At 49.0% G+C, this 12,083-nt stretch overlaps 1 protein-coding gene across 2 annotated transcripts in view; it reads right to left on the minus strand.

The window, feature by feature from the left end:
• Positions 1-8,742: 8,742 nt before the first annotated feature.
• The window catches only part of slc12a5a (solute carrier family 12 member 5a), a 310,680-nt gene continuing 307,339 nt past the window's right edge, over positions 8,743-12,083 (minus strand). For both annotated transcript variants that reach the window (XM_056272751.1, XM_056272750.1), the window contains 2 exons: positions 9,781-9,914; positions 8,743-8,834 (listed from right to left, as the gene is read on the minus strand). In XM_056272751.1, the coding sequence (XP_056128726.1) occupies positions 8,743-8,834; positions 9,781-9,914 (226 nt within the window). The remainder of the gene's footprint in view (positions 8,835-9,780; positions 9,915-12,083) is intronic.

Genomic DNA, 12,083 nt, shown 5'->3' on the forward strand with positions numbered 1-12,083 from the left:
ACTGACGTTGTAAGACCAACACTGTTGCGTTATGTTGCCTACAGCTTGCGTTTCTGACTCCTCAACTCGGCCCTTTACCGATGGAGCAGCCCCGTCTTTTGACACCAGCCGAGCCGAAAACCCAGCTTCGCCCTGGGCTCTGCACCCTGGGCTCTGCACCCTGGGCTCCGCACCCTGGGCTCTGCACCCTGGGCTGGGCTCCGCACCCTGGGCTCCGCACCCTGGGCTCCGCACCCTGGGCTCCGCACCCTGGCTGGGCTCCGCACCCTGGGCTCTGCACCCTGGCTGGGCTCCGCACCCCGGGCTCTGCACCCCGGGCTCTGCACCCCGGGCTCTGCACCCTGGCTGGGCTCCGCACCCTGGGCTCTGCACCCTGGGCTCTGCACCCTGGGCTCCGCACCCTGGGCTCTGCACCCTGGGCTCTGCACCCCGGGCTCTGCACCCCGGGCTCTGCACCCCGGGCTCTGCACCCCGGGCTCTGCACCCTGGCTGGGCTCCGCACCCTGGGCTCTGCACCCCGGGCTCTGCACCCCGGGCTCTGCACCCTGGCTGGGCTCCGCACCCTGGGCTCTGCACCCTGGGCTCTGCACCCCGGGCTCTGCACCCCGGGCTCTGCACCCTGGCTGGGCTCCGCACCCTGGGCTCTGCACCCTGGGCTCTGCACCCCGGGCTCTGCACCCCGGGCTCTGCACCCTGGCTGGGCTCTGCACCCTGGCTGGGCTCTGCACCCTGGCTGGGCTCTGCACCCCGGGCTCTGCACCCCGGGCTCTGCACCCCGGGCTCTGCACCCCGGGCTCTGCACCCCGGGCTCTGCACCCCGGGCTCTGCACCCCGGGCTCTGCACCCTGGGCTCTGCTGAGGACAGCGTCCTCTGTGAAGTGGTGTGATCAAACCTTGGCATATGGCTGTAGTTGGCCCGAAAAAAGAAACCGTATCCAACGTGGCGCTTTCTTCTTCAGGAAAGCCAAACAAATCCAGCATTGAACCTGTGCCTGGTGCAGGAAGCGGTTCTCTGTAAAACGGCGGGAACACAAGAGTTTGGACTTTGTTCAGCTGAGGAACTTCAACCACTGACTCTTCATTCTGTCTTCCTTTGGAAGTCCGTACAAAGGGAATTTGCCCGTCCCGAAGAAACTAGCGTCTTCTCGACACCGCGATACGAACCAACCCAACTCCTCTCAATCTGACGTTGTTTGAGGGCGGGGCAAACTAGCCGCCAGGCGGGGGGGGGGCATTATGAAGATGTTACATAGTGACGTAGATACGTAACGAAAAAAAACGCTGGACTACGAACGAGGCGTTTCGGGCAGCGTTTTGTGTCGGAGAGAATAACTCCCCCTGGCGTGGAAATGTGTAACTGCAGGCGTTTTACGCGCACCTCCATCTATATGAGGTACTAAAGGAAAGGGAAAATCCCAAAAAGCATGATATGGCCTCTTTAATGGACCCCTGATATGTCAAAGCTGTTATTGTGAGTCGTTGTGCACAGCAGTACCTTTATTTTTTATCTGAAGCATTGTTCGACAAGACACGATTGACGACTCAAATACAGTCCACTGTAATAAAATGGTATTGGTTTATTGCATTTTGTGCTGACAAATCTATAAAATGGAACAGGTATCGCCAGAAGCCATAGAGATATAAGCATTTTGAAATGTAAGATAAAACTACTTTTTCCTCTTTTTAATGTACCATGAAACACAATAGAGAATAATACATATCTTTTATTTCCTTAGAATATTTAAATAACACTGACACAAAAAATAAACACCTCCACACTAACTGTTTTTATTTACACGTAACCCTCTCCCACCCTGGCCCACGACCTCCCCCTTGCCCCCTCCCCCCCCCCCCCATCAGTTACAAGTGCACATGTACACACACCCCTACAGAACTGAAAGGAACACACTACGGCTTTACCATAAGACTACGAACAGGGTCATGTAGGGGAAATGAACGGTTGTGAGTGAAAACTCGTATCAGATTTGTGAAGCTGACTGTGTGTGTGTGTGTGTGTGTGTGTGTACCATACATTTCATACAAAAATCTTCCCCACAAAACTCCAGTGAACTTAAACCCCAAACAGCAATGGTTCCTATGGGACTTGGGACGTTTATTTGTGTTTTTTCCATATTCTCGCCGCTCACGGCTGTAGTAAGTGAAGCGCCTTCTGGGGTTACCCCACTGTTGTGACCGGTAATTAACATGTTAAATGAAAACTGAATTGATACCCTCTCAAAGTGAGGGCCCTTGCCCCTTCCCATGTTAGTTAAAGTTTTGGATGTAATAATAATTTCCCCTCCATTTCCCCCAGTCTTAACTCCCTTTTTATTAACTCTTGGAAACTCACCGGGGGCTTGGTGGTGGTGGTGGTGTTTTTGCATATACTTAAATTTGTCTCTTAATTCACTGGAGTTCACATTTGCACGTCACTCGTGTATGAAGGTAACTGAAACATACTTTGGTAAATCGGTTTTATCTGCGGATATATATTATATTTTATATATATATATATATATATATATGACACAATTGACACCAGTGTGAGAGGACCGACAAATAAGTTTACCATAAAAAATAGAATCTTGTACTGCAACTAATAGTAACCATTCATCTGGAGTACACAGAGGCCAGTCAAAAGGAAAAGATAGCAAGCAGTTCAGTTCGTACGACTGTAAAGAAACGTGTCTCAAATGAATTGATATGAACAATTTTTTTTTCTTTTTTATATCACAAACACAAACAGTATTTTCAATACTACACCTTGTTCAGGGTAATCTGCATGCATGCATTGAGTAACACAACATATCTGGAGCGGGCTCTGCTTGCGCCGCGCAGGTAGCTTCAGAATTGTTCCCCCCCCCCTCATCAAACTCCCAGAGACCCTACTGACAAACTCGGAAGCCCTCAGATGAACTGTGTAACGGTATTGCTGCCTCTATGAGGACGGCAAGGACATCTGAGCAGCTGGCCTACCCCATCTTTCAGCTTCTAAGCTTCTCGAGCGCGAAAGAAGAAAATTATAATAGGCCTTTGGCGAGGCGAAGTGTACCAAATTTCATTTCTCTCCCCCCCCCCCCCTCTGTTGGTGAAAACAGGGCCGGCCCGAGTCTTTTTGGGGCCCCAGGCAGAATGTGATCATCATTCCCCAACCCCCCCCCCCCTCTGTTGGTGAAAACAGGGTCGGCCCGAGTCTTTTTGGGGCCCCGGGCAGAATGTGATCATCATTCCCCCCGCCCCCCCCTCTGTTGGTGAAAACAGGGCCGGCCCGAGTCTTTTTGGGGCCCCGGGCAGAATGTGATCATCATTCCCCCCGCTCCCCCCCCCCCCGGTGTCCCCGCACCACTGCGTTACTCCTCGGTTAGCTGAGGCCTCGGGCCGACCCTGGGTGAAGAATCCTCAACCCGGTAACAGATGCGTTTCAGAGCCCTTAAATATCCATTTGAGGATGGAGACTTGGTGGTTGGTTGGCGGCAGTTATTAGGTTCAGTCTCGTGCTACAGTAGTCGCAGGCGAAGAATCTGATCGACGTCGGATGGATCAGCTTGGGGGCGAGGGACGCGCCGGTTTCCGTTTCTTTTTGTTTGTTTTCATCTCTTAGCTACCTGGTGTTGTTCAAGCAGAGCCCGGCACCAGGAGTATTGGAAGCGCTTGTTTTATATTCTTTGATCATTTTTCAGAAATATACTGCAATCACATAAAAAGTACAGAGCTGGGGTGTATTTGTGACAGAAGGTGGGGGGAAGGGGTCAAGGAATCGAGGCGGGTGGGGGGGTGGAGGTGTATTGGGGGGGGTGTTGACGGGGTTTGGTAGTTTCTGGATTTTCAGGGAGGCTCATGTCACAGATTGAGTGACGAGCACGATAAGTTTTAACAACTACCGAGTCTCAAAAGGAATTTGGCTAAAAAAGAAAAAGAAGAGCTATGTGACGCATGCCAAACTGCAATGGTGGTAATAATGTAAACAGAATCAACAGGTAGGTAGTTTATTGCAGTTTAAAACTGCAGCGAGATGTCAGACTGATTATCCACTTCATAAATGTATAAGTCTTGTGTCTTCTCAGAACCTCTTGAAACTGGGATGTAATTACACCCCCGTGCCACCAGAGGTCACTGGGGGATGACGTTTGGACGGAGCTGGTTCGTTCCCCTTCAGCCACCCATCGCTCGTCCTCCGGTAAGTGCACAGAGCGCCCCCTTCAGTTTTAAAGTGCTTCGTCGTCTCAGCCGTGTACTGGGATGAACGCCGCTGTAACGCCAGAGATCTTTAGGGTCCCGGTTGGACCTGCTGACAAGACGTCCTCCTCAGCTCGCCGGACGTGGAGACCAGCAGTTGTTAGAAACGAGGCGATAAGATAAAACAAAAACGGTGAAACCCAACAAATGACACCGATAAGTGCAACGGAACGAAATCGGAACACCCATGTGAGAACAATATTGCACGTGATCTTACAAAACTAAGACTCTGTCCACAGTGATGGAGGAACAGCGTCCAACACCAAGACAACACACCGCCGTGGGTTCGTACAGCGTCTCCGACCGCCCTGGGTCGTATCTACAAAGGTGGAATGACCGTCCCTAAAGGCCCCTCCATCCGCAGACTCGCACAGTCTCTTGGTACATTACGTAACACCTACTTCAGCAAGGTTGAGATATGACAAATAACAAGATTAGTGAACTCATATACTTTTTTTTTTTCTTCATTTTTTTTTTTTGCAAAAGACTTTTGTCTTCAAGGTTTGCAGCAGCACACTGCGGAGCTCTCGTGCGCTTAACGGTAAAGAGAATGTCCCTTTCCCCAGCCTACATACATTATATATGTATATGTATATATACATATAATAAAACCTTGAACATAGAAGTCATCACACTATAGAAACCACTAAAACAAATATTGCCACGTAAGACCATGCAAACAGTAATTATAAAACACATTTATAATTCAATAAATAAATTCATTTCCAATAAACTTTTTTTTTTTTAAATCTTCCAATAAACATCTGATCTTTTACTTTAGAATAGATTTAAAAGGCTCAGTGGATGCAGGCAATGTTCTGGTGACAATCTCCAAAAATAATGATAATCATAATAATAATAATCATATTAGACATACCCACGCTCTTTCACAACCCGACGTGTGTTTTGCACCGGTACGTTTCAACCTTTTTATTTTATTTTATTTTTTTTGTCGTCAGATTTGCTTTTGTTCCGATACCAAAGTAAAGCGGCTTTTCTGTAGGTGTGTGGAAGAGGAGGCTTGCCGGGCCATCCGCACATCCAGTAAAGTGACGTCATCCTTTATACCCGACGTCTGTCCCCACCCCCCACCCCCCCACCCGATTCACTACCTGCTCCGTCCTCTTTTACTCTCCGGACGAGACTGAAGTGCCCGTTTCCCCCCAAAATAACAACAACAAAAAAAGAAGAGAAAGTTGGAGGTGTTTCCCCCCCCACCCCCACCCCCAAGCAAGTCTCACCTATCGCCACCCTCCGGTATTGCGTCATTGTATTTAATAAAACACGTCACCCTGTCCGGAGACGTGGCGACGCCTCGCCTCGAGACATCCAGCAGTGATATGTATATGTGAGAAGCCTACATACTATATGTACATATATTTACCCCTCTAATGTGTTGTGTGGGTCCTCTTAGTCGTCTGTATTTACAGTACAAGTAAATCTACTGACACTAGCAGCATTCACAACGTATGCTCTGACATTCACACGACACTAAAACACTTAATACTGGTTTCTGTTTAAATACGCAGCTCTATAAACTAACGTCACGTTCCGCTTCTCTCTATCGCACGTGTATATATATATATATATATTTATATATATGTTTATTTATATTCATAGATCTACTACAAGTGCAAATGACCAAAAACAGGTTGATTTTTTTTCTCAAGGAAAAAGAGAGACAGAGGGAGAGCGAGAGAGAGGAGAGAGCGACAGAGACAGGAAGACAGAGAAAGAGAGACAGAGAGAGAGGGGAGGGAGAGCAAGAGACAGGAGAGAGCGACAGAGACAGGAAGAGAGACAGGAAGACAGAGGAAGCAAGAGAGAGAGGGGAGGGGGAGCAAGAGACAGAGGAGAGAGCGACAGAGAGAGAGGGGAGGGAGAGCAAGAGAGAGAGAGAGGGGAGGGAGAGCAAGAGACAGAGGAGAGAGCGACAGAGACAGGAAGACAGAGGAAGAGAGACAGAGAGAGGGGAGGGAGAGCAAGAGAGACAGAGGAAGAGCGAGAGAGAGGAGAGAGCGACAGAGACAGGAAGAGAGACAGGAAGACAGAGGAAGCTAGACAGAGAGAGAGGGGAGGGAGAGCAAGAGAGACAGAGGAAGAGCGAGAGAGAGGAGAGAGCGACAGAGACAGGAAGACAGAGGAAGAGAGAGCGAGAGAGGGGAGAGAAGAGAGAGAGGTGAGAAGGTGACAGCTGTCCTTGGTCAGAGTGACGATGGTTGTGGATTCATGAGACGTGACATCTACATATACAAAATATATGTGTAAAAAAATAAATAACGTGATCGTGTCGGTCCGGATTTCAAACTATTGCACATTCCTTCCAAAGATGCACTTCTGAACTGCGGCAGAGTTACTGCCACCTCATTCCTGCGGTCAGGGACGTGTTTTGGCGCGAGTCTTAACCAATCTAAAGGATATATATTTATATTTATATAAAAGTCTCTTAGTGTCTACTGCATAGAGTTCAGTCTGCTGGATAAAGCGGGCTTCCTCGCTACACGGAAGCCACGTCGCCCCCAATCTCATTCACTTCCTGGTTACGCCATCTAGACTGTCGGACACCGCCCGCCCGGCGCTACCTCCGGATTATCGGACGTGTGGTTTCTCAGAAAGCGGGTGGTGGTAGTTTAATGGCGCTCTGGGCGGGTGGTCAGACATCCTTTCATCGTTGACAGGCTGACTTCCTGTGTCACCACCGCAGTGATTTTACACGCGACACCCGACCTCGGCTCGCGCACTAATTTGATCAGTAGAAACTTAGTTTGATACTTCTCTTTGAAAAATACTATATATGGCACGTATATCATATCTAAATTTGGCAAAACGATATATCTTGGAGTGACAATCTAAACCATATATATATATATATATATATATATATATGTATTGCATGAACATATAACCTCCATATCTATAAACATAACATACATATTTGTTCTCTAGATGAGAAAAATAACATATTTTCATTACATGAAACTTGATGAGTTGATTAAAAACGCTCGTCTGCGCAGTGGCGGACGGGGCGCGTGCAGTGGTCACATGTCCGGGTTACTACGGTGACGGTTACCATGACCTCACTAGCAGCCTGAGCCATCCCGGAAAACCGAACAAACAAACAGAAAGAAAAGAAAGACCGTTTTTCAGCTGACCCTCGGAAGCGAAGGGGGTCGTTTTTCTCCACTAGAAGCTTTTGTTGTTGTTGTTGTTAAATATGTCACAAAAAAATACTACACTCGTACTGAACAAGGCGTCATAGCGTTTACACTATTTACACTGATCCACATTTTGGGTCAAGGGGTGCTGGCATTTGACAAATGACGATCTCCCAGGATTTATATTTGTGTGCGAGTTTGTGTGTGTGTGTGTATATATATATATATACACACACACACACACACACACATTCTCACACCACCCTCCTGCTAGGAAAGACTATTCACAGTTTAATCACGCCTCAGTCTGGACAAACCAAGCTCGCCTTGTTGTTGTTGTTGTTTGGCACTAGCAGCAGCCACGGGGACGAATGGCCGGTCAGCAGGGGGCGCAGGAGATGAGCAGAAAGACCGATGGTGGCGATGGAGCGAGGAGAATAATAAATAAATAAATAAATAACCACACGACGATTTCATTATAGGGACGCCATGCTTAACGAGTGTCCAACATCGGGTGATCAGGACCAGGCGCTGTGTTTGCGGTCTCCGCCAGGCGTCGCCGGCAACTTCACCGTCCCGAGACGTTGAACACCTCAGTTTCCGTCCAACCACGGATTTTTGATTTTTTTTTTTTTTAAAGTTAAAAGACAACTCACGTCATCGAAACCACGAGACGGCGGAGCGGGAAGGGTGCAGAGAGCCGTCTGTCCTCCCCGCGCCGAGCTCGCCTCAGCTGGGCGCGAGACTCCTCTTCGCCTCGATGCAGCGGCTGCTCTTCGTGGCGTGCTTGCAAAAGAAAGGAAGTCTCCAAATAAACCGTGGTGTTTAAAAAAACAAAAACAATCCCCGCCCCCCCCCCAAAAAAAACCCAAAACAAAAAACAAAGATGGACACATGCACCTCAGCTAACAACCCAACCCTTGGTAGACCCTCCTAAAGTTAAAAACCCTTTTGAATCCATGCAGGTTAGTAAGAGTAGAGCGGGAAAATAACTACAATGACCAACAGAAGGAAAAGAAAAAGATGCTAGCTAGCAGTAGAGTTGTCTTCTTCTAAAAACCTCCACGGCATCTAACTGGGTCTGGAGCGGACTAGACATGATGGCGTGTTACGGTGTGTACTGGAGTTTGGAAGCTGGGTATTTGTGGTACTGTTGCCTTGAGGGAGCTGAGCTGGGTTGGGTGTGAGAGGACGATCCAAGACAAAGAAACCGAAGCGGGAAGGCTGATGATGACGCCATGATGTGGACGAGAGGGGTCGGAGTGCAGGTGTGGCAGGGAAAGACGGGGTTCGGGAGTGGAGGGGAGGGGGGGTGGGGCGCAGGGGGGGTGTTTGGGGAAGCGCTGCTCTCTCAAGAGTAGATGGTGATGACCTCGCGTCCGCCTCCGCGGACCAGGAGGACCCGGTTGAGGCCCTCGGTGAGGACCTCCAGGAACTCCATGTCTGCAAGGGGGGAGGTGTTAAGGAAACAGGAAGTGGACAGCGCAGTGCAGACACGTCCTGCACTTCTGTGGTGGCAGGGACATTGAGGTTTTGGAAAATGGCACGTGAACGGTATACCAAGTCGCATGAACTTTGTCGAAAAGCTTTTGATACCCAATTTGCCGAGTTGTGATGTCAATCTAACCTTTGACCTCTTGCAATCTGGTGTTTGGATCTAATTTTTTGGCTGTTTGTTCCTTGCCCGAATCACAGGAGATCAATGGGAGACTGCAAAGAGCCCAGCAGGATGAAGTGGTTAAAGTTAACGTGATTTTTATAATTTTTTGGGGGATTTTCCCCCCTTTCCCCTCAATTGTACTTGTACCCTATTTTCCGAGCTGTCCCGGTTGCTGCTCCTCCCCCTCTGCTGATCTGGGGAGGGCTGCAGACTACCACATGTCTCCTCCGATACATGTAGAGTCGCCAGCCGCTTCTTTTCACCTGACTGAGGAGTTTCACCAGGGAGATGTAGCACATGAGAGGATCATGCTATTCCCCCCAGTTCCCCCTTTCCCCTGAACAGGCGCCCCGACCGACCAGAAGAGGCGCTAGTGCAGCGACCAGGACACACCCACATCTGGCTTCCCGCCCGCAGACACGGCCAATTGTGTCTGTAGGGATCCCCGACCAAGTCGGAGGTAACACAGGGATTTGAACCGACGATCCCCATGTTGGTAGGCAACAGAATACACTGCCACGCCATCTGGATGCCCCATATAGTGCTGATTTTACCCTTACAAACCCACCGATTAACACAGCAAATAACACTCCCATACTGAAGCCAGGTTTACATTTGATAGAACAACAGAAGCAGTATTCACCAAGACAGGGCCCTACTGCTTTTTTGAAGTACAGTAGAAAAGCAGTACTTGTGGTACACCTGGAGTACTACACAGGTGAAGGATACAGTTTTCGTCACCTGTCCGGTTCTTGGGTGGCCCGGGCATGTTGAGGAGTACCAGCTTGGCCTCTGATGACTTCTTGACAATGACTTCGTTCAGCCTGAGTGCCGTGTGCATGCGCCTCACGTTTGACTGGTTCCTGGGTGAAGACAGAACAGCGGGGGTGGGGGGGGGCAACATCAATTCAGCAATACACAATATCGGAAGCTTGGAGAGAAAGAATGGAAAAAGTCTTGCTGATGTTTGTGATGGTACATGGTGGCACCACTGGGTGAGAAACCACGTATCTGCAAATTTGAGGATGTTGTTTTGACTACCTGAACCGAATATGCACCAGTTTAAAGGAGAATTCCGTTTATTTTTACAACCTAGTTCTTTTTGTGTTTGTAGTTTTTGTCATCATGCATATCGATTGATATCGTTTTACTCACGAGCTTCACTGTGGAGATTCTGGCCATTGGACAGCTGTACAATGGTGTCTTCTGGGACAACTGAACAAGATCCTTAAACCTGTCCTTTCATCAACAACTACAACAAAAATCCCCTAGTGTCTCACTTAGACTGTCCATGACTGTCTGTTATCTACGACTTCAAGACCTGCACAGCATGGTGGGTCGGTTTCTGTCTCAGTGAATTTGCCAAGCACTGTTCTGCTGAAAAGCTGATGGAGTTTAGATTACCGCGACTGTTCTCTCTCTGAATGACGTCTTCTCTTCCTTTCTCTTCTCCCATGTATGTGAATGGTGTGATGTGGGTCTTCCCTGTGTACATGTGTAGTCTGTCCTCCTGTCAGGTCTACGTGGTGATGCTGGTCGCGTGGCTCAGGTCCTGGGCTGTTCTGGTGGCATCTGGACACTGATTGGCATCATCTTCATCATCCATCCATCCATCCATTATCCGCACCGCTTATCCTGCTCTCAGGGTCGCGGGGATGCTGCAGCCTATCCCAGCAGTCATTGGGCGGCAGGTGGGGAGACACCCTGGACAGGCTGCCAGACCATCACACAGGGCCCACACACACATTCATACCTAGGGGCAATTTAGTAGGGCCGATTCACCTGACCTACATGTCTTTGGACTGTGGGGGGGAAACCCACACAGACACGGGGAGAACATGCAAACTTCACACGGGACGACCCCCAAGGTTGGACTCCTGGGGCTCGAACCCAGAACCTTCTTGCTGTGAGGCAACCGCGCTAACCACTGTGCCACCGTGCCATCTCTCTTTATCATATTCTTCATATATCTTATAATTCAATAATTGTGTTATCCTCTTTCCATGTTGTATTGTGTAAATTATGTGAACACAGCATCTCCACTGCACGTTGTCCGTCTTGGGAGAGAGATCCCTCCTCCGTTGCTCTCCTTGAGATTTCTCCCTGTTTTTTCTCCCTGTTAAAGGGTTTATTTTAGGGAGTTGTTCCTTATGCGATGCGAGGGTCTAAGGACAGGATGTTGTGTTGCTGTGAAGCCCCTTGAGGCAAAGTTGAAATATGTGATATTGGACTACACAAATAAAATTGACTCTACTTCTCAGTCGTGCTGGCCAGGTAGTTTATGGATGGGTACCACTACCTGCATCCTGCAAGCTGAACCAGGAAACAGCTCAGCAGTGAGATCGACCTTTGGTAATACTGGCCATTTCAGGTAATAACTTGTAACTTGCACACTTATGAGGTGTAGATAGGTGGGCTAAGTTTAGCCTGGCAACGATGAATTCGGGAAGTGCTAACTAGCCTGGCTCCTCCCGGTTCATGTTTGGTTTCCAAGGGAAGTTATCAACAGGCGCAGACCAAAATGCCTCTGGATGCAATTGGACAGACCTACAACCAATCAGAGCAACAAAATGTGTGACGTGGTGCTTAAGCCTCTACCAAATCCTGTCAGAGTCACGGCAGAAACACCTTTCTGATCAACAGGAGCTTTAAGTGCAGTTGTTTGTTATTCTTTTAGAGAAGATATGCCGTCCAGTTCGTGTGATGCTGTTGCAACAGCGGATCCAACTGTTCTACACCAGCGCCAGCCGATGGTGCTCCTCTGTAGGTCAGTGTTACTTTGTTTCCTCACCCGCATTCTGGGAAGACCCGCCCCTACTCTGCCTCTGATTGGCTAGTACTTGTTGCCTCTGTTGGTTATCCCTAACTTTAACCAACGGAGGCAACAAGTCCTAGCCAATCAGAGGCAGAGTTCCTGCAATGCAGGTGGGGAAAGAAATAACGCCGTATGTCATCGTATCGAACCTGCCTCATGTTGGATAAACGGTTGTGGATTGGCCCGACCGGAGCCGGTACGGCTGGAGATCTGAGCG

This window comes from Lampris incognitus, chromosome 2 (genome assembly GCF_029633865.1).
Source record: "Lampris incognitus isolate fLamInc1 chromosome 2, fLamInc1.hap2, whole genome shotgun sequence".
Taxonomy (NCBI): Eukaryota; Metazoa; Chordata; class Actinopteri; order Lampriformes; family Lampridae; genus Lampris; species Lampris incognitus.